Below are 22,625 nucleotides of genomic sequence, written 5' to 3'. Positions count from 1 at the left end.
AGTTCTTTGCAGTACATTTTTCAGTTTTATTTATAAAATCAGATGCTCCTTTAAAGTGTACAGTTAAAATCACAACTGTAAATTCAACCACAGCTGAATATTGTTTCAATAAAATACTCCTACCAACTGATGTAAAAATTCATTCAATTGTGATTCAAAACTGGATTCAGCTGGAAGATAAACTTACCAATACATTACTCATTCAGCAAGTATTTACCACACTGTAAAAATACATGAGGGTCCCTTCTGTTCATAGCAATGCCATGAAAATATCTGCACAACAACTCATCTTTTAAAAACATAATTCTACATTTATGAATACAACAACAACAACAAAAAAAAAAAAGATTGCCAGCGAAATCCTCTGAGGGTTTCCAAACTGCTGACACCCCCACAGGGGGCAGTAACTGCATCAGTGCTGTACCAGCATGTTTTCCCTCTGACCACTAAAAAAGTGATTTTTCCAAGCAGCTCTAAACTGTCTGCAACATTTTGCCAGGCAAAACAAAGCCACAGAAACAAAACAGCAGGTGCAAATCCAGCTGCAACACTCCCTCCACTGGCCTTTCTGATCACAAGTGCATCTTGCTGTGATCGCTCCAGCACACTACAGAGACTGAAAGATGAGAACAAGCTGAAGTAAAAACTGCCAGTTCCTGAAAACTTATGGAAATGAGGTCAAAGGCTTGATAAGGCATTTCATTGCAAGATGAAGTTGTGGTTCTAGCAGGGTAAAGAGTACCTTGGGAAAGTTTGGGGGTTTTTTATACTCAGGGGATAAAACCTGCTGAGTTTGCAGCCAAGACCATTTGATTTTTGGGCAAATAATTGTCCTATCACACAGGGCACTGATTCATCTGTTCACTCCTCTGACATTATTCTCCTACACTATAATTTTTCCATAACCCAGGAAATGTGTAGCCCCAGAGAAGGGATCCTGCATTTAAGATTTAGCCAGGATTACAAACTTGGAATTCAAACTCCTAGGCACATGAATTTTCATTATATATGGCCAGAGGCTCTGTGGGATTCACAGCAATTCAAAAACTCTCTGGGCTGTTGCTCAATGATTCTATGGGCACAAATTCACAGCAGCAGGGGTACAAGAAAGGTTAACATCTCCAAACAAGAAACACAGGTAACATGATCAGGTTTCTACATACAGACTCTGGATCACTTGTAGCAAAGACAGCACAGGATACAGCAAGTGAAGACTCCCAGATTTTACTCCTGACTTTGGAATAAACTCTGGGTTTGCAGCTTTGTGTCTCTGCCTCTTTTTATACAGCTGGGATAATAAAAGTCATCTTTTTGACATGTTCATGGACCTATGGATCAAAAGCATTATTCAAGTGTTAGGTACATATTGCCATTCCCCTGAACTGTCTCACTGTTTTACAAAAGAGATGACATCTGCCTGCTAAGACATTGCAAATCAGCTCATTTTCATACTTGGGAAATGAACAAAACTTGCAAATTCAGGAAATAAAAATAATGTACACAAAAAAGTCTACTGTTATCATAACTTTCTTTCTGGCTTAGGGTTCCAAGCTGTTTTGAAGAGACAGCTGTCCTTACCTGAAATACTCAATTTAATCTATTTCACTAAATCTCAAAATGCATTGAAGCAATCATTTCAATTTAAGCACAGCTAAGTAGAATGAATTCTAGTGAATAAGTCTAATTTGACAGAGAAATTAATTAAGAAGCTTGCCAATCAAGAAAGAACCCTTACACAAAGTATCTGATTACATGTTTTAGAGCGAATATTTTAGGCAGCGTGCTTTATAAAGCAGAATAGCATGTTTGGAAAATGCTGTAAAAAGACTAGGAAAGGTGTAAGATATTTCCCACATCTTCCTACTTGAATACATGACCTGCTACATGTAAACACCTACTGAAATCACTTATTTTAAGAGGTGTTTGAAATTTGAACACAAGCAGTACTGAGGATGCGTGGAACTCTGCTGATTTACAACACAAACTAAAAGAAAAACAAGTTCAAGCTGAAAAATCTGAAAGACAAGAAATGTAGCTTAAGAATAAATAAAAACCAACAGGTATAAACAGAGCAGGCAAAAACACTGAAAAACCCCCAAATCCATAAAAAGAATGCTGCCTGAGTCAAATTAGCCTTGAAAACTCAAAATTCTGTAAAAATAACTTTCCTTAAAATAATCTTTAACAAGAAAGATTGTCACTGGATTGACTTTTACAAGTAGAGAAGCCTTTAGATAAATATAGTTTTCCTTCAATGACCTGCAGATCACAGTATTTTACTTGAAGCTTACCAGTAACTGAAACTAGAGAAATGAAAATATTTCACACAGCAGCAAAAGGATTACACAGAACAAAAGGGTAAATAACATGTTACATTCTTAAACTCTTTGCTGAGAAAGCTAAGGTGAGTAATAACATCACAAGGAAAATCTGATTACATCCAGCTCTTGTTAAACAGAGGGGAAATCAGACAAAATTTACCAGGTTTTCAGCCAAGCATGTCCTGTTTGAAGAGCACTTGGAGACATTAATAAGAACAAGTCCTTTTACATACTGGAAGTGGTTACCATGTTCTGAACAACAAATTCCTTTTTCATCCATGGATTTCAACAGCCAGAGAGTCCATTACAATGAAAGAGGTTAAATCTTATGCAGGAAGTCAACAGTGCTAAGAAATAATGAATATGTGGTTTGATGCTTAAGTTTAGCTCCACAACACGTGAGTTTTAAAAGCAGAAGAAATGAAATGAATTCTTTTTGGTTTTGGCATCACCACAACAAAAACAAATCAGAGAAACTGCTTAAATAATTTCCTATTTGTTATGTCTGGATTCAGCTCCCTCTAATCACTCAAGAAAGAAAACATTCAGATACAAACCCACCTCTTATCTCAGATTACATGTAACTACTTTAATTGATAACTACTTGCCTTGAGAGAGAAAATTTTCCATGGGTCTGTTTTTAAAAAGCAGAGCTTGTAGATTGATGCTTTTGGGTTGGCTGAGTTTTGTTTTAATTGCTGTATGTAATTTCATCTCTGGTGTATTTGACAACCAGTTATCCTTAATTAATTTATGTATCTGTCTTGACAAACACAGCTTTAAAATCAAAAGCTGTAAAACAACTTGACTCCAAAACACACATCACAAAAAACCATAGGGAATAATTTGCTTTTCTTCCACTTCAGTTTACTTCTTTTCAATGGGCACAAGCTGGCAAAAGGCATTTGATGCAGAATAACCCAGCCAATTTCAGCTGCTCTTTAGATTCTCAAACCAGCTACATCAATTTCAGAGCCTCAGAATATTTGGATCTTTAGTTTAGACCTTTAAATATTGAACAAAAATAAAGAGCACTGTAGCTGGGCTTCAATACATCCACCTTGGAGAGTAAACATGCTCTGATCAGTAAGTTCATCATCACAGGTTGTTAAACACTGCATCTTTTCACACTTGCTAACTTCAAAAGAACAAACACCCAAACCAAAAAAAAAAAAAATCTTTGTATTTTGCTCATCATTGAGCAGTTCAAGGTTACAAACATAACCCATTCCATGAGGTCAGAAAGTGAAAGCTCCCACTGAAAGACTGTCTTCAGAGTCATGCCAGGAGTGGAGGGGTGGAGGAGGGAGATGCAGTTTCATGTGTGACTGCTCATGTTGCTGAGAGGTGGCCATGGAGATGATGGAGCAAAGCCAGAGGAGGGAACAGGGTGGCAATGCCACCCAGAAGTGGCACTGGCACAGGGCTGATGTCCTCAGCGTGGCTCTCCCTTGTTCTCCATGCTCTCATCAGCCACTGCAGCCTCACAGCTTCCTTCCCTGCTGTCACACGTCACACAGCCCTTTGGAAAGGAGCAAGAAATAGAAATTTAAATTCTTTTTATGAGTATATTTCAAAGGGTCAAATCCTATGGAATGATACATTGCAATCTCTTGAAACCTCTCACCAGTGGGGTGAGACCTCTCTAAAAGCAGAGATTAATTATACAGCTGCCATTCACCTTGCCTCAGATCTGTTAATTTGCTTAGTGGAACATGCAGTTCTACCTTTAAGAAAAAAAGGCATGTGACTTTCTTCTTGAATTTCTTTTTTTGAAGAAATTTCTTCTGAAATGATAGACCTTATCATTCTTCTGAATTATAAGGTCTTCTTGAATTTGAAGACCTTATCACACAGCTTGATAAGCAAACTCCTTATTGAAGATTTGGACTGCAGCCTGAACAGCAAACAACACTGACTAACATAAACAGCTGAAATGCCTGAGTGTGTTGATATTTTTCTTGTTATTGATATTTTCTTGTTCTTCTGTTTAGACACTGTTTTGATATTGTACCATTTCGTACAATATTGAAACAAACTCTCCAAACAGAAGTCCTGTATTTCTTGCTGCTATCAGAAGCCTGGTTGTATTTGCAAAATCACAATCTGCACTGGAAAACACGACTTTCTGTTTAGGAACAGTTTCAGGACCTTAGATAGAAAACAGTGATATTTACATAATAATACATTTCCTAACATCTGAAGTTATAAACATTCAACAGAATTTTCTACACAATCACTGGACCTAATTTTGCTACCTGAATCAAACACAGTTCTTAACCACAACAGGACACATGTTATCAATGAGGTATTAGGAAAACAGAGACTAGTTTTCTAGTTTTGTTCCATAGCCAAGGACATCCATGTCTTAGTTTTTCTTCTCTAAGAATAAATACCACATCTCAGAGCACCACATTTCACAACCCCAGCCCAACATGCAGTGCTAAAACAGACAAGAGATTTTTCTGATATACAAGTGCATTAACACAGCCTTAAAATTTTCTGTACAACTCAACACTGAAGCTCTAAGTCTTTGTGGGACCAGACGTGTCTTGCTGTTCTCCATAGCACCTGGGAGCCCTTTGAAGTGATTAAGACATTCTCTAACACACATCAAGGCAAACCAAAAGCAGTTTAGCAGAGTATTCAAGAGTTCTACCAGCTAAAATAATGAAATATAAAACTGAATGAATTAATGAATACACCTACAAAAAAGTGGCTATTTTTGTGTTTCTTACAATACACCTGACCCCCTCTGTGACTGAGCATTTCTCACCTTCCTGATCACACCTGATCTGATTTTTACTGATACCCCAGCATTACATGTTATTCAATTATAGCAACAATTTTAGAAGAAATAGAGCAAAGGACTTAACATCTAGAGAAAAAACCAACTCTAGATGCCTCACAGGAGATGATGGCACTGTAAGGTGGCCCTGGCTGGAAGTGCCTGGGCAGGAGGGACCTGCAGCTCCATTCCTCACCTGGGTGCTGATCTGCAGGGGCACAGTCTGGGTCCTGATCCACGAGTGCACCTCTGCAAGCTCCTTCTTCTGCCCATCTGTGAACCAAGGCTGCTGCTTCTGCATGACTGCCAGCTTCTCCAGATCCTGCTTCAGAACCTCCTCTTTGATCCTGCAGGGAAGGGACCCCTGTGAGCACAGATCACAGCTACACAAGCAAGGCAGGCACTGACTTTGTGAGAGTCCCTTCACCACAGTCCATGGCTGAAGCCTAAACAGCATCAGTGCTCAAAGGGAACTGTACTTCCTACCTTATTTGCTTTGTAAGGCTGCTTTCAACACTGGGCTCACAGTCTGGGGCTTGTTTGCTGTTGGTTTCCTTGCAAGTTTTTGGTAGTGGTGTGGATTTTTATTGTTTTATAGCTTTATGTGGTGCTTTTAAAAATGTGGAATCCAATTAAAAATTATATATATGTAAAAGTTAATTACAAGCAAGTAGCAAATTAACCTGTAGTTTTACCCCTTTATGCATTCAAAGTACAGGACAATAATATTAATTGTCCTGTACCAATCCCATTAATACTTCAGCAAAAAAGATTACATGTTACCTTATTTTAAGAGACAGGGAATGGGAAAAAAGTAGACAAAAGTAAGTAAATAGCCAGGCCTAAACAGCACAAAAAAATCTAAGACAACTTCTTGAAGTTTCATTGGTATGTGTGCTGTTTCCACAGTCTCACTTTAATCCTACAGCTCCATGCACAATTCCAAGCTACATGTCAGAAATTGTTGATGTTTTCCAACCTGTTTGGCATTTGGTAATTCATTAGAAATCTCTCAGGTGTGTGATCCATCTTCACCCAGGCTGACTCATGCTTCGATTTATAAGCTGTCCCTTTTTCTTCTGCTTCCTGATTCTCCTCTTCTTTGGAAGCTCCAGAAGAATAATTACTGGCAAAATATTTGCTGCTTTTCCCACTACCTGCTGAGAATGACCATTAAAAAAAAAAAAAAAAGGCAGATGCCTGGAAAATCCCAGTAATTCAGCACAAGTACACCACCCCCAGTGTATTCTTGCAAGTTAATTCTGCAATACAAACACAGGCATTCCCAGATGATTGCTCTAGCAATTACTACCTATTGAGAATTCAAAGATAAAATGCATTGTCTCAAATTATTCAAGATCTTCAAAGCTCTATTCACATTTCTCAAAATTAATTGGCTCAACTTCTCTGCTTCTGAGAGGTCCTGCTCTGGGCAGATTCACCTTTAGCCAAGCAAGATGTGAAGTAGTATCTAATGCAGACAAAAGTGATAATGAGAAAAATGAATAGTGACTTCCAGGTTAAAGGAATAGCTTATTAGACTCCCATTTCCAACAGTGACTGAAACAAACTTGGCTTCAAACATTGAAAGCTGATGAGAAGTAAAGGCCATGGATCTTCTTACATGGATTTCCCATCCCCACTACATTCTATGTCAGCAAGTCATCTAGAACCAAATACCTAAATCTTGGGCCTCCCTACCTGTGCCATGGCCAGAAGTCTCGTTGAAGCTAGAGCCTAAAGAACCAGATAAAGCTGATCCACTGCCTGATGCTGCTGAGCCTGAACCCAACTGTGAGTCCTTGTACAGCGAGCGGTCAGGAAATTCAGGAGCAGCAGTTTTACCATGATCTTCTGGATCATTATCCTGGAGACAAAAAGCAGATCCAACACATCCACAGAAGTTACATTTAAGTATGTAAAAGGAAATTCATGCAGTTATTGCATTTGCCACATGTTGACCAAGTTCTCCTATCAATTCAACAGGTTTGGAGGTTTTAGCTCTGAAAATGAGTGGTGGTTTAGAACTCAGGATAACACTCTTCATGGGTGAAAATCAACAAGCATCTGAACTCTAGTTTACTGGTTTCTGCTGTAGATCCTTCCCCAATTTGTCAGGATATTGTATGGCTGCATAAAGTTAATTTCTGCTGACAAGAGAGGAGTCAGTTCCCTTCACATCCTGTTGGATGGCATCAAGCAGCCATACACATCAAGCAAAGGTGCACTACAGGGAAAATGAGAGTCTTCCCCTGATTCACTAAGCGAAGCAACTGCTTCAGCAGCTCCAGGTACACCAGCTCCCCTTTCAGGACCCTACCCTGCAGTTTCAGCTGCTCCAGCCTTTCCAGCCCAATCTGGATTCAGGAGGCAACATTTTTTTCCTTGCCTGCAGAGCTCAGATTCCTGCCTCAGTTTACCGCGGAAGTTGGAGAGGCCTTTTCTATGCCCATGTATGGAAACCGACCCACACGGATCCCTGTTCTTCTTTCATTAGCTGCATCCCTGGGAGACAGAGGGAGTAATTAGAAAAATATCTTCCCTTTGTTTTGGTTCTCCACAGAGACTGTGGGACTGGGTGAAAAAGGATGCAAATTGCGCAGCACTAACCGAGTTCCACATGCATCAAAAGCCCCAAACCCCAAATTCTAGCTGACAGTTCCATTGAAAATGCTGCTGCCAGAATGCTCAGCAGAAGCAGCTTGTGGCAGCCTAGACCAGAAGATCTCACATTTCTGTCATTTACTAAAGTGCCCACACTGTACTGGTACAAGTTCCCAAAAGCACGAGTATAAACTGCTTTCTCCACCTCCTGTGCTATTTGTGACCTGCAGCCTACATAGCACAGCCAACAGAAAAAGCAGCTGACAAAATCTGTGTCCCTGACACACAGATCATCACCACTGGTTTGGTGACAGAACACTGTGAAAGTCACTTTCTCCTCTACCTGAAAAACCTTTGTTACTTACGTGCTTATCTTCTGCACGTGGCTTAACATCAGCGCTAATGGAAAGCTCCATAGGTTTTGGCAGCTCTTCTTGAAGCAAATTCAGCTGAAGTGGGGAGCTGCTCCTTGAGCTGCTCAGCAGCAGGGCCTGGTCACACTGGCCCTCTTGCTGGTCCTCCACAGATGAGTGAGGAGAGGCTGGAAAGGGCTGATCCACAGAGCGTGGTGCTACAGGCGATGGAGCACAAGGAGGGGGCGCTGGGGGTAACGTGGTGCATGGATATGAAGAGGGGGGATAAACACACTGAGGGCCAGGGAGAAAGACATGCTGAGGCATCTGAGCATACATGGGGAAACCCTGAAAAAACACAGCCATAAAGGTGCCTATGTTTGGGGGATAAAAGACTGGGTATGACTGTGGTCCACAGCATAGCTGGGATGAGGACATGGACTGGGGTTGTGATGGGCGAAGGGCAAGCTGCTCTCCTCCAGAAGGGGCTGGAAAAGTAGACACTGGATTCAAATAGGCAGGAAATCCCACAGGAGGATGGACATTCAGACTGGAGGAGCTCAGATAGGACACTTCTGAGGGAGAGAACAACTGTTTCTGATTTGCTCTCTTCTCACATGGAAGACTATTTCTATTTTTACTAGAAGAGTGGCTATCTGAGCACTGTCTCTGAGGTTTCTGGCGCTTGAATTTTCCATGTTTGCCTTTTTTACAGTTAGCTGGGCTCATCTGCTTTGAAGGGGAATCACCTGAGAAGAAAAATAAACATATTGACTGAAATGAGAGAACCAGGGAAAAAGAGAAAAAAAAGAAACCCAAAAAAACCACCTAGATAAATGAGTGTGGCTTAGCCAGAGAGCTGACTTTCCTCTGGATAATTCTTCCATAAACCAGTGATGGATTTGCTGACATATCTACAATATTTTTCTTCATGTCATCAATTTTCTTATCGATCACCTTGGCTTATCCCAATCAGATCTTTTACATTCTTTCAAGAGGAGGCAACAGACTACCTGGGATTTGCAGGCTTTATTGCAATAACTATCTGCTTTGTGAAAAGTCTAAGACAGCAAGATCCAAGGCTGAGCAGACCCTCTGTGTTGGCAATGCTGCTGTGAAATCTTGGCAATCCAAAGGAAGCATTCTATAAGCAGCCACAATAAGATATTTACTAACTTATACAAAGGAGAACCAGACTTCATGATCAGCTTGGTCTTGTAAATCATCTAACAATTCTTTATTTCTCAAAGCTGCTGCCTACCTTGGCCACAGGAATGTCTGTTGTTACTTCCACTTCCTTGTTGAAGGTAAGTCCTAAACGGAGAGAGCAAGACCCTCTGTCTGAACTTGTCAACATAGTTCTGCTCCTCCTTTTGAGTGTGGGCTGACAACGTCTCCTTTGTTAGCCCAACCGGCTTTAAGTCCTCAGGCAGCACTGGGAGACTCTGGGCATTCACAGGAGGCAGCTCAACTTGTTCACTTCCAACAGCAGCATCCTCCATTGTAGTCACTTCTTTGAAGAGGGAAGAAAACAAATCACTCTCTGTTCTGCCCTTCTGGTGTCAACTATCACAAAACCCAGAGTGTTAAACAGAAAATCTCATCTGAGCTACTGAGCAGAGGCATGGGGAGAAAACACCCTTCCAACTCAAATATAGTTAAACTAACATCAATTGAGAAAATTCCTTTGCATGGTCTGGAAAACTTCAAATTCACTTTGAAGTCAGAGGCATGTCTTTCTTCATATTTTCTTAATAAAAGAGCAGCTACATACTTTTTTTTTTTTTTTGCTTCTTTCTGCATTAAAATGAAGTGACATTGGCCCCATAGTAATTTTTATTTGAATCCTCAATGGCCAAAAGCACATTGCTGTGTTTGAGGTATATGCAATGAAGTTCAAGGGGAAAGGAAACAGTGTAGTCTGTTAAAACTATTTTACTAAAACACCCTAAAAACCTCCAGGCTCGAGTTTTTCTTCACAGCACCCTGAAAAGTACTTGAATATTTCAGAATCCATGACCAACACTTTCTCACCGTGTACTTCAGGCTGGAAACATTGTGTAAATTGAAACATCAGTCAGTGTTTTGTGAGTGTGAACAGTACCTGATTCAGGGTGTGGGACATGCACTATAGTGCTGCTGTAGCTGCACTGGCTGGTGACAGATATGACACTTGGAGCCTTGTTGGACAGGGTCAGGTCTGCCAGAGGAGCTCCCACCATGCCTGAAGTTGTCTGGTCTTTCAGCGGCTCTTCCAGACCAGCAGATATTGGCGTGTGGGACTCAACTGCTGACAGCATAGCAGTATCTATTGGCAAATGACAAAGTTTCTACATGGAATTCCATTCCAAGCACTCTGCTCCCAATTCATTAAGTCTCACTGGTTCAGAAATAACCAGTAAGTATGCAGACTATTAAATAAGACAGTTTTATATACTAAAAAAAGTATTTATATGCCAGTGCAATGTCAGCACATACTAAATGTGGCATAAACTGAGTGAGCAACAGAAGGTTCATTTAACAACAACAAACAAGAGTTCTTTTGATGCAATCAAAGACTTAACATTTTAGCTTATGTTTAACTGGGAGATCTAGGCAATTTAGGCAAATATTTACTAAATATTTACTAGCATACTGTTAGCAACACAACAGTTTGAAAAGTGGACAAACTCTGGAACACAGAAAAGGGACATATAAAAAAACCCAAATCAGTTTTTGTGGTTCTAATATGATGATCAGTACACTTTGTGTTACCTTCCAATGCCCTGACTTCCTGCTGACTTTGCTGGACTTGTTTGTCATCTTCTGAAGATGACGATGATGTATTTGCAGAAGATTTACACTTCCTTTTCAATGCTGGAATACTGCAGCTCTCTAGATATCTGAAATGAAAGCATATCACAGGAAGCTCTCTCTACTCTGGGGGGTGCTTTTCTCCATTTGGAGAGACAAACATTTGAACAATCCAAACTGGAGATCCAGAGGTTGTTAACTAGTATTTTAAATTCACTGCAGGAAGTTCTGGATACGTATCTGCTTTCCAGGGAGTATTTTAAATAAAATCTATCACTCTTTGAAGGGGGAAAAAAAAGAAAAAAGAAAGAAGATTACATTATCCACTGGGTTAAAAAATACTGACATTTTATAAATTGTATCAACTTGCTGTTTCATATGGATGTTCCCACAATGTGTAATGAGAAGACACTGACATATTATGACCATCAAAATTCACTTAAATTCGTATTGCACCAATGACAGATGTCAACAAATAGTTACAAACATAATCTTAGGTCTTAAAGTTTTCATTACCGAGTAATTCAGACTGGGCAATCCACCCCAATGCTCAGAGAGTCAGAAAACTTTACAAAGAATCCCAAATGTATCTCACAACTCAAATGCCAGTTTATGGCCAATGCAAACTGCTTGGATATTTACTTTCTACCAATTAATCTTAGACTTCTATCACTAAAATTTTTCATAGTTTCATACCTGATGATACTATCAACACAATTGATCTGCTGATAGGAAGGAACATGAGGAGTCTTCTTTGGATCATCATAAAATGCATTGCCTGGTTCTGTGCCATCCCCTCTCAGTGTCTGAAGAAAACAGGAAGCAGGGTGCCTCTTCCCTGGAACAGAGAAAACCTTTAAATATTCCTCTCAAGGGCATCTAAACACTACCTTCACACAGATATCTATATCTATATATATAGATATATATATATATACACACATGCACAGGTAACTATATACTGGAATCCACATAATGATACAAGGACCTATGGCCTATACAGAATAACTGTCATTACAAAGTTATTCTGCATTTTAATCTCTATTTATATGTTTTGAGGTACAGGAAGGAGAGGGGGAAAGATGCCTGAAAAAAGCCAACCCCTCCTGAACATCCATTCAAAAAAGCAAATACAAAGAAAACAGCATATAAAACCCCTTGGATTTAAGGTGCAAATAAAGCTGCAATTAATATTATTCTTATTTCAATTTATACATCACAGAATCCAACCCATTATTTAACAGTAATTCACAATTTTGTGTACCATGAATACACTGGCCAGAGTCCCATCAATATTGTCCTCCAGGACAACACCAGCAGTTAACTTTACTAGAGAGTATCACAGAGGAAAATGTTTTAATACAGATTCCTATGATATTTGAGGGAGCATCCAGTTTTCTCCATAGATTTATGCTACATACAAACTGCAAATTATGTGCATTAATACAAAATGAAGCACTCAGTAACTAAATCCCTGCTTCAGTGGGAATTAAGGCCATATTGTCCAGGCTATGATCATTTCTAGGAGCTCACATATGAGTAACCAAGGGGAGCTTCCACACTTGCTACAAGCACACGTGCCTTTTCATCAGAAGATGTTAAAGTACAAAAAAGGAGAAGTTTGTTAACCTAGAAAGAGATATATATGTTCCTCCATATTTCAAGGAGGAGTTCAAAAGTTATTGCATCTACTGAGATTATTTTTAGAGATGTGCAGGGGGGGAGGGTGGGGAGCTTATGTTTGGGTTTTAAATAAAACAAACCCCATGTCTAAACCATGCTAAAAAATGCAATCTAAAGGTCTCATCATAACACTACATAGCCAAACTCATGGCTACAGATCTACAGGAGCTCATGTTACTTTAAGGATCATAACCACATTAACTTACCTCCCAAAACTTCTGAGCTCACAGCCTGCTCATTTGCATTCTGTGGTTTGCTCCTCGATGCAATGTACAGCTGCTGCCCCAGGTTCTTTATTCTGTTGACATCTGCACAAACTTGTTGCAATGTCATCTTGAGACACACAAAAAATGCAAAGTCAGAATAAAATGAGCACAAAGAGGCCATGGGAGCTGAGCTGGGTACTTGTATTCTTCAAATTGAAAGGGAGCAGACCATCAGCCTAAGCCTGGTATCTATTGGTATTTGTCAACTTAATTAATCCAATTATCATGGTAAATTTCAGTAAATTAACTATGATAAAGCTCAAACAGCCTCAGCATTTGGATGTTTTAATACCCATGCCAAGCACTGAATGTGAGAATAAGCTGATGACTTATTCATCAGGAGCCCCACAAGGAAATAAGGTATTTGCAATGCTTGTTTTAGGACAGCACTAATTCCACTCTCTTCTACAGCAGTGAACAAAATTAAGAGCAAAAACCAAAAGCCAGCACTCTGTCATTAACCAATTTAGCTTGAACATGGCTTTATTCTTCCCAAGTCAGTAAAATTCATCATGAGAAGCACATATGTACACAGTAAACATTTTAATTTTTACAGGTGTATTTTCACTACTCTGCAGTGACACATTGAGACTTACTGGTTCCTGTGTTTCCTCTGCACAGTTCCCATTGGAGTCACTTGAAGATGCAATGCTGATGTAGTGCTCATAAGAGCCACTGCTTCCAAGGCTCCCATAACCACTGGAAACATTGCTGTGAACTGGCTGCATGAGAGGAGAAAGAAATTTAAAAATCATCCTCTGAGAGAACAAAGTGAAAGAAACAACATACTTTGCAAAACACAGAATTTCAAATAAAAAAAGACAATCAAGTGAAGTCAGAATTTGTCTGGGCTCTACCACTTCCTTATGAAGATTTCTCTACCATGCTTTAAACTGTTTCAAGATGCAGATTTACCTTTCAACATAAAGACTTGGCAAAAATACCAAACTGATTTTTTTTTGTAATGAGGTGGGTCTGTATCTACATAGAAATTTCCTTTCAGACCTTTTAAAATTCCATCCTCAAACCAGCCCACTAATCAGACTCAAGTTTCTTTAGCCTTCACTAACAAGGCCAGCCTGTGTTCTGAAATTCTTTTGCCTTCTTTACCTGCAGAAGCAGTTTGTAAATTTGTCCTTGCAATTCTCTTATCTCTTTCTCCACGCTGCTCGTTTCTTTACTTCTTGGGGCAAACACATCTTCATTCAGAGGGCTTCTGGAGAGAGCCAACAGTATTTCACTGGTCATTTTCATTTGATGAAGAAAAGATAGCTACAAACACTTAGAACAGATTCTTAATTGATTTTTGATTATTTTGGCTGTTGTGCTGAGTCAACACAGAGGAATGTCACCTGTCCCCTGAGCTGCTCTGAGCGGGGAAGCTCCAGGGAAGTCAACACACCAGCAGAGACACCAGTTAAAGCTGACATCCTCCCCTCTGTCTCCTGCACTCGCAAGGCAAACTCATACCCCATAAAATCTTGTATAAAAGATCACTTTGCAAAATCAGAAGGCCATTCACAAAAGCCGTTTTCTCTAAGAGAATCCAAGTAAAAAGGCAGTCAATCATATTTTCAAATTTCTTGAAAACTGAGGAAAAACATCTGAAAAAATAATTTGCATGTTCAATACTAACTGCATTTTAAAAAGATGTTGCCTTGGTAAATATTTAAATGCTGTATCAAGTAAATATGTCAAAAGAAGGTCAATTATTGGGTTTTTCTGCTGAGCAAGAATGAATTTGAGGTAATTATTTGTTAAAGTGATTAATTTTATGCTGCTTTTTAGCTTTGGCTCATCTAAAACTGGTACTTTGATTTGGACATCAACTATAAGCAAAAACCTGCTAAAATAAAAAGCTGGCTTTGCCTTTTACATCAAAGTAATTCGCTTATTTTCACACTTAATAAACAAGACTAATGCTGTTCTGAAGGAATGGTGTGAAGACAGATGCTAGGTTGTTGTCACATCAGTGAGAGCAAATGATGTCCCTATTTCAATACTCAGACTGTTTTGTTTTGCAGAGTAATCAATGAAAAGCTCTTTATTTGATCAATTCCACAACTGACTTACGTGCGGACTTTGTGTCGGCCAATGATGAACACAACTTTCCTGCTCCAGGGATTCACAAAACTGGACCAGCTGGTGTCCAGGATGACATAATCCCCATTTTGAGTACAAAATCTGATAGGTAAATGTTCAAAAGGGGGCTGGCCAGCAAATTTCAGTACTGGAAGAAAAACATAATCAAGAAAGAAGGTTTAGCTTACAATATGACAGTAGTGCAAGCACAAACATGACTGGGGCTCTTAGAACTTTGGGACTGAATTTACTTTGATCTCAAACTGACTGCATGAGTTAATTAGTTAATTTTTGTCTAGATTGCAGATCAGTCACATGTCAAGCAACATGATAAAGGAATGATAAAGAATCATAAAACCAACAGAAATCCCTCTAAAAGCAGCTCTTACTTTTCCGGTGAATAGTGATCATCAGAGGACGATCTTCTGGGTGCAAATACATCAGTATGGATGTTCCAATTAAATCCTGAGGTAAGTAACCCAACAAAGGCACTGCTCTGAAACCCAAACATTATCACAGGTTATACTAGAATTTTGACTATTTCCATCCTTAACCCTTTGCTGATCAGGGAAGTGTCCATGCACAATCTACACTGAAATTACCTAAAGTAACAGAACATTTCCCAACCCATCTCATAATCCTGCACTGTAATATTGACACATAAATACCCATGACAAACATTTCTGTGCCTGGAGATTTAACAGATATTCACATTTGCAGGCAGTTTTGGTGCTTGTTTACATGCAAAGGGAAAAACAAATCTATCTTGAAGACAACAGGTCATAGGCACATTATCAGTAATTATGCTCATTTTCCACTGTTGATGCTACCACAGCTCCCTGTTGCCCTGGATAAGGAAAACTGACAGCAGTTCTGTTTAACACGTGCTTTAAACCAAGAAAAGAGATTACATCTGTGGAGTATGAGATGTTTTCCATGAGTGGACTAACACAAAACTGTTTGGTTTCATTACATATTGCCAATTGCACAGTTCACCTACTTTACTTGGGTCTCCAGCTGCATCACTAAATTATTTTTTCCACCTCTCCATACATACCTCACAGATCTTAAAAACTCAAATCTCTCACCTGTCATCTATGTCCAGAAAAACACATCCAGGGGTGTGTGTGGTGGTGAATATTCTTTTATCCATAGGAATTCGAGGAGCTAATAGAAACAAAATATGCACTAAGACAGAAAACTTGGGCATTTACTGGTTCCTAAACTTTATAATTGTTTGCTGCTTTCTAACCAGTAACTTATAGAAATGTTACATATTTTTAGGTACTACAGACTTCTCCCAAAAATAAAAATAACAAGTAGAAGTCAAATGCTTTGGGGCCTGGCAAAGGCAGCACAGATATTCTGGATTTGCATGCATGCACACACAAGCTGCAGCTTACACAGGTGAGACTGCCCAAGCACAGGCTCTAAACAAGGGAAGAAGACTTTCATACACTGCATTTTTCATTGGCTTGGATATTTTCCTACTGGAACCTCCTGACTTGCCTTCATATCCAGAGTGGATTTTCTCAGCCAAAGCTAAGCAGCAGGACTCTGCATCCACATGGACAGAAGTGCACACGTGGACCAAGTATGGGGTGATTCTGAAGGGGTAACAACGTGCTTCTTGTTCTTGATCTTTCCCACCCCTGAGGAAAAGCAAAAGGGATTAACACCATGGTTTCAAGGCTCCCATACTGTGTGCCAGGGCTGAGAGCCCTGCCCAGAGAAGTTATGCAGAGCACAAACCCAAATAATCAGCTCCTATGCACAACTCCTTTGAGATCCAAGGTCAACACACTCAGCAACGCTGACCTCCCTCCTGCTGAAGTCAAGTAGATGTTTTGTCTCCAACACTTACATTTAGAGACTGTTTAGAAATACTCCTACTCCAATGGTTAAAGATCACCTTCTAATTCTTAGTCCAGGTCTATCCACAAAACCCACTCATTCAGTTTTGTGCTCTCCTTCAAGATAACCAGCTCTTTTTCTGCTTGTTGTTTATTCTGTACCATTTTAGGAAAACAAAAAAATTCAACTACCTGTCTCCCTCAAGGTTAGTTTTCACAGACCTACATAAGAAAGACAGCTCCAGATTTGGTGCATTGTTGTTCTTTGACTATCTTCCATAAGAATTTGTCTTCCTAGAATATTTTTGAACTGTAGCAGCACACAATGTCCTTGATGACATCTTAACCACGGCTTTGCAAGAGCTGTGGTAACAATTTGCACTTTCTATTGCAAGTGCTTTTCCACCTGTTATAATTTCAATATATTGTACCCAGCTCTTACAGAAAGAATTGAGTTACATTTTGGAAGATTATCATTTACACTATAAGTTACTTTCTTACTGCGCAATTAGTTTTGTAAAATGTTTCTAGAGAGAAGCAAGTGAAGTGAGTGTCATAAAAACTACTTCTGACACTTCTGTCTTTGGGGAAACAAAAGATACAAATAGAAACTGGATACAGCAGAAGTCTAACTCATAAAAACCCATTTTCTTACTTAAGCCTAGAGTGTGTGCTTGTGAAAAAATATTTTTATTCATAAAGCCAACATAATCAAAAGATCTGTTACATAAGGGAAGTAGAGACAGATGTTGTACAAAAACATGGAGAAAAACTGTTATAAAATGAGAAAAACTGTTATAAATGAGTTATGTATCCAAGGAACAGCTCCCTCAACCTAACATTGCTATCTGTCCTGCTATATTCATTTCAGGTGCCCTTAAATCACCTTTGTCTCTTGAATTGTGTAAGAGCTAATGTTGCTAAAATACATGAATGAATCAATGATCAACAGAATGATGGAGTAAGTGTCCTATCTGCTCAGGAGCCAACAGTTCTTACTGAAATCCAGAGATCACCTGAGTCTGGGACAGAACTGCACTGCACACTGAAAGCCAATCTCAACTTTTTCCCTCTTTTAGCTCTAAGATTAGTCAGGTACCAAGCAACAAACAGCATTCACAGCAGCAGCAAGTCAGGCTTCACAGTGGGACTTGGGTGACTTGAGTTTCCATTAAGGTTTCTACCCCAATCTCTCAAGCAATTTAATCTCAAAAGACTTTTTGCCTCCACTCTCAAACAGTAAAAGGGGGAGCAGCAATTTTTCACAAGATCATTCTCCTGCATGACAGTACTTAAAGAAACCAATAGGTCCAAGAGAAAAACGTATAAACAGTTTTCTCCTTCTGTCTCAGTGCAAGTTATGCATCACTCTGGGCAAGATGTTCAAAATGTGCTACTGGATGACAACATTAAACACAGAAAGCCCATTTTTGCAATGGAGTTTCAGGAGCTCACACTGGTCAGCTATAACAACAGAGCAGTTTCTGCCAGTACTGTGCTCCTTGTCAGCCTTCACAAAAACAGAACTGTAACAATGCACTCACCTGATCCTGCAGAAAAAGGATTTCACCTGGGCATATTCATATGGAGAAGCTAATAAGATGAACACATTGAAAGTATCAGTTAATATCCTTCCAAAGGTCACACCTCTCAGAACTATGTTAAACTCTGCATTCTCCAGACTTTCTGAGCAAGACTGAAGTTTCACAACCTACTCTTTATTAGCTGCTGAATTGTTTACTCAACAGTCTGCTCCCACCTCAAATGTTATCTCTCCTTTCTCTGAGAGTGAGAGTTCACTCACTCTTAGAGAAATCACTGACCTGGAACTAAATTCAGAATAAATGCATATGAAAAAAAAAAGAAACAAACAAATCAACCAACCAATCAACACACCAAAAAAAACTTTCTTTAGTGCATTACTGTGAAAAGGAAAGGTGATACTTCCTGGCTTTATGAGCCAAGTATCAAAAACTATACACAGGCAAGAAAACCACAACTCCACAGGGGTGCCACTGCTCTGCTGGGTAGGCACATCACTGGCATCCAAGCTGTGGAATCCCTGGCATTCAAAACCTCCAGATGTCTCATATCCTTTGATACCAAGGACTTTGGACTTCTCAGAACTGATGCCAGAACAGCCCCATGTCAAGGTGGGCCAAAGACACAGCCTTGGCCTGCAAGCTGCTTTTGAACTGCTCACAAATAACACAGGACTCAAAAGTCTCAGTTCAGACACATCCAGCACTGAATAGCAAATCAGCTAAAAACTTGGGTTTCATGAGCTGTGAGAGGACCATAAAGACAAAGCACCTAAGCAACCATAAAGTGTAGATTAAATAACTTTAAGCTCACAATCAGACTTTCTTTTCAAAAAGCAGCAGTATTTGGAATGATGGAATCAAACAATGCAGTGTGTGCCTTTTATTTATCCCAAGTAAGAGTTAAGCCTTGAGGAGATTAGCTAGGACTGGTCCCACAGCCACTCCAGTTTTCAAAGTGAAAAGGAACAAATGAGGCTGATGCACATTGGTAGCCTAAGCATCTAAAATAACTACTCTGTCCTCATCTGCAAAGACAGGAGGACACCCAGAGCATTTACAAGCCCTGCCATGTCCCACCTGTTTGACTCTCCATGTTCCAAAGGGGCAGGTGAGACTGGTCAGTGTGAGTGTAGAACACACTGACATCCTGAGGGACAAGCAGCTCCACAAACCGGGAGGAGTCCAACACTTTCTTCTTACAGTTCAGAATGGAGGCTGCCTGCTCAGAAATGTGCACTATGCGTCCAGACAGCAAAGAAAACACAGCCACAAACGTGTCCTGCAAAACAAACATTGAAGGCAATCATTGCCCGAAACAAGGCAGTGATAATGTAAAGATAAAAAGGAAAACAACCCCAAACCACCACACAGAACAACCTCAAACTGAGGTTTAAAGCTGTGTTGGGTAGTGTGTGATCCACTACACTCCCCAGTGCTGCAGCAGTGTACTCAAGATTTACAAATGCTAATAAGACTGCATTAGTCTTCTCAAAACAGATTAATGCTTGTCTTTGCTCTGAATGACTGGTTGTCACTCCTCACACTCCTCCACAAATTTCAGAGGATTCATCACAATTCCACACACAGAAACATTCTGAGAGCTTTCTAATATTTTTTTTGTATTTTTTCAAGCATTAGCAATATTTTTGATACATCATCCAACTGAATTTCAAGAAACACATCTTTAAAGCAGAGTCAGAATGCATAACATCTATTGCAAAACACGAAAAAAATTAAATGCAGAGTACAAATAGAAAACAAAAGTCCCTCAGAAATATGGATCTGATTGGTTTTAAATCTTTCTCTGTCTCAAGAGATTACTCTGCTGCAAATGAATTCTCAAACAGCTATTTGTTGCTTCTGGCCAGAAAAAAAAATAAAATAGTATTTCTGCACTCACTATTGTTGTGTACTGACACAGCACAGATAAGATGTAATCTTAATTTATCTTAAAAAAATTGAAGGTCTGCCTCACTAAAATTTATAGGCCTTTCAATTTTGCACATTCTATTTCTACAACGTTAGGAGACTATATTTAGTGAAATTGAATGAACTCCTTGAGTGTGCCTGAATTCTTACAGTGTTTTTTGGAGTGTGTTCAGATGCAACTGCCACCAACTCTTCTATGCTGTATGTCACCACATCTGCCTGAAACACTCTTCGGTCATTCAGAGCCTGGAAAAAGTCATTGTTTGCTAATTGAAAAAAAAAAAAAAAAAACAAAACAGAAAAAGCAAAACAAACACAAGGAAGTCAGTAAGGAGACTACTTTGAAAATATTTCTTACAGCCCTTGTACTTTTGTCATCTTTTTGGTGAAGTCCAAGGTGGGATGAGAAGGTCTGTGTAGTGACAAAGGGAAAAGGAATACTGATTATACTACTGGAGTAATCTCATTTTGTTACAGAATACAAGCATGAAGAAGCAGTACAATTTTAGCTACTTAGTTCTGTGGGAAAACACAAACTAACCAATAATTTCTCAAAGTTGGATGGGAATACAATTTTCTTAATATACATAAAAAGCTACTACTAGGCACATCTTAGCTATGGGATTCTCAAGAAAAGAGAAGCAGTAGGGGAATCCCAACAGAAGAGATAACACTGTTGCTTAACAAAAAAACTGGCAACAAAGCCACAGTGGTTCAGAAAGTCAACTCTTTGCAGGATGACTGGAATGCATTCTTTTAATGCTGCTTGTTGCCAGACACATCTATGCACACCACGCTGCTTTCTCCAGGTTTTCTCCACACGTACCTTGGACCTGCTGCACACACTGCAAGGCGTAGTTGAGAGCACTGATGGTGCTGGGCTTGTTAGAACTCCTTTTCTCCTCAGGCAAACACCTTTTCATTTCTTGGATCATCATCATCATATCTTTGTGTGATTGGCTCCAATTCAGCTGCTCGCTGTAAAACACAGGTTAAACTTCACCAAAGAATTCTGGTGTAGATTTTTTTTACTACTACCCAATTAAAATTACTCCCTAAATTAACCTTTTATGGGAATGGCTGCAGAGTCATGCAATATCCAGGAATGTCCTTATGTTCGTTTACTAAATTTCCTGTTATATCTTTCTCACTTCTTTGCAACCGAAGTTTTTTTCTCCTCTACCTTCCTCCTTCCCAACTCCAGTGTCATGGATGGCAAAGTCACATTGAAACCACTCAGCTTGCTAAGATGCCTAGCAACTAAAAAGAAGATGATGTTTACTCTAGATTTTCTAAATAACACAGGAATTAAAATAATTAATAAATGCTGATTCTTGATCTCTCTAAGGTTTTCAAGCCTTGAAGGCTGTACCTGGCTATGAGCATCTCAGGGAACCATGAGGTCCTCAGAATACACCTGATACAAAGATTTCATGCCTCGTGACTTCAGAGTCTTCGTCATACTTTTTAACTGTTGACTCCAACAGCTGCAGAACAGTTAACAGATAAAATCTACCTCTCCTTACATTTGCTTATTTCACGGACTAAAAGAGAAGCAGCCAATACCCTCAAATCACAGATTCCAATCCTACAGATGAGATATGAACCCCATTTTTTTAGTAACTCTTTTCCAGTCGACAGTATCATTAGTATCGTACTCTTACTATATAAATCATTACATAAGTGTAAGTATTGCGTGGTAACTTCACAAGCCTGCCCAACGCTGCATACATTATAGCTCCTTAACTCGTTTTTAGATTAAAAAAAGAAATTACTGAATTTCCGAACTCTCACGAGAAACGTTATTTCAGTAACAACAGTAGTTCTGTTTTGGTACTGCTAATCAGATTTAACTGAAGTACACATCCAAGCTCTCCGAGGGTCGCTCAGCCGCTCCCAGGAGGGGCACAGCGCACCGGAGCCCGGGCAGCTCCCGCGCACCGCACCTGCCCACGGCCCGTGACCGCCGAGCCCCGCAGCCACCGGGCCCGAGCAGCGCCCGGCTCCCGCTGCCCACCCCGAGCACCCATCCCCGCTCGCTGCCCGGGTACCTGTTGGCTTTCTTGCCGCCGGACTCGGGGCTGTGCAGCTCGGTCCCGCCGGGGCCGCTTCCCGCGCACGCCGCGCACCGAGCGCCCGCAGCCCCCCCGGGCGCCGCCGCCGCCTCCCGGCCGGCCCCAGCCCAGGCCCGGGCCGCGCCGTGCTCCGCGCTGCCGCCTCGGCGCTCGCTCGCGTCCATCGCGGATCCGCTGAGCGCCACAGCACGGGGGGCATCGGCTGCCGCGGCACCGGGGCACGGCCAGACCCTCGGCCTGCGCTGCAGGCAGAGCACGCGCCGCCTCACGGGACGGTGGGAGGAGCGGCGTCCCCCCCGCTCTCCACCGAGCCGAATGGGCACCGGGGCGGGCT

General features: G+C 40.4%; 1 protein-coding gene across 6 annotated transcripts; it reads right to left on the bottom strand.

Moving 5' to 3' along the window:
* Nucleotides 1–1,622: 1,622 nt before the first annotated feature.
* PER3 (period circadian regulator 3) lies at nucleotides 1,623–22,597 on the bottom strand. Of its 6 annotated transcripts, none has more exons than XM_074558622.1 (21): nucleotides 22,268–22,597; nucleotides 21,043–21,194; nucleotides 20,367–20,482; nucleotides 19,365–19,566; nucleotides 18,288–18,336; nucleotides 16,400–16,542; nucleotides 15,979–16,057; nucleotides 15,280–15,386; nucleotides 14,882–15,038; nucleotides 13,919–14,024; nucleotides 13,405–13,530; nucleotides 12,749–12,875; nucleotides 11,556–11,697; nucleotides 10,821–10,948; nucleotides 10,171–10,374; nucleotides 9,328–9,579; nucleotides 8,079–8,815; nucleotides 6,811–6,976; nucleotides 6,089–6,269; nucleotides 5,306–5,456; nucleotides 1,623–3,843 (listed from the first exon to the last, which is right to left on the bottom strand). In XM_074558622.1, exons 1-21 carry the CDS (start codon nucleotides 22,453–22,455, stop codon nucleotides 3,757–3,759), a joined length of 3,600 nt encoding a protein of 1,199 aa, XP_074414723.1. In that variant the 5' UTR covers nucleotides 22,456–22,597; the 3' UTR covers nucleotides 1,623–3,756. The 6 variants fall into 6 exon arrangements, 4 of the variants coding, with proteins under 4 accessions (XP_074414723.1, XP_074414725.1, XP_074414724.1 ...); XM_074558624.1 differs by having other exon boundaries at nucleotides 6,089–6,266; XM_074558623.1 differs by having other exon boundaries at nucleotides 9,328–9,576.
* Nucleotides 22,598–22,625: the final 28 nt, after the last annotated feature.

The sequence above is a fragment of the Zonotrichia albicollis genome, chromosome 25, assembly GCF_047830755.1.
Source record: "Zonotrichia albicollis isolate bZonAlb1 chromosome 25, bZonAlb1.hap1, whole genome shotgun sequence".
Classification (NCBI taxonomy): domain Eukaryota; kingdom Metazoa; phylum Chordata; class Aves; order Passeriformes; family Passerellidae; genus Zonotrichia; species Zonotrichia albicollis.
The sequence above is the reverse complement of the archived record's forward strand: the minus strand, read 5'-3'. Positions and strand labels throughout refer to the sequence as shown.

What these genes read in the sequence shown, in the direction of transcription:
- PER3 (XM_074558622.1), bottom strand. Translation starts at nt 22,455, where the DNA reads ATGGACGCGAGCGAGCGCCGAGGCGGCAGCGCGGAGCACGGCGCGGCC. An exon ending in TGTCCCACACCCTGAATCAG is followed by an intron (nt 9,580 to 10,170) that starts GTACTGTTCACA and finishes CCCTCTTCAAAG; the next exon opens with AAGTGACTACAATGGAGGAT. An exon ending in CAGACATTCCTGTGGCCAAG is followed by an intron (nt 8,816 to 9,327) that starts GTAGGCAGCAGC and finishes TTTTCTTCTCAG; the next exon opens with GTGATTCCCCTTCAAAGCAG.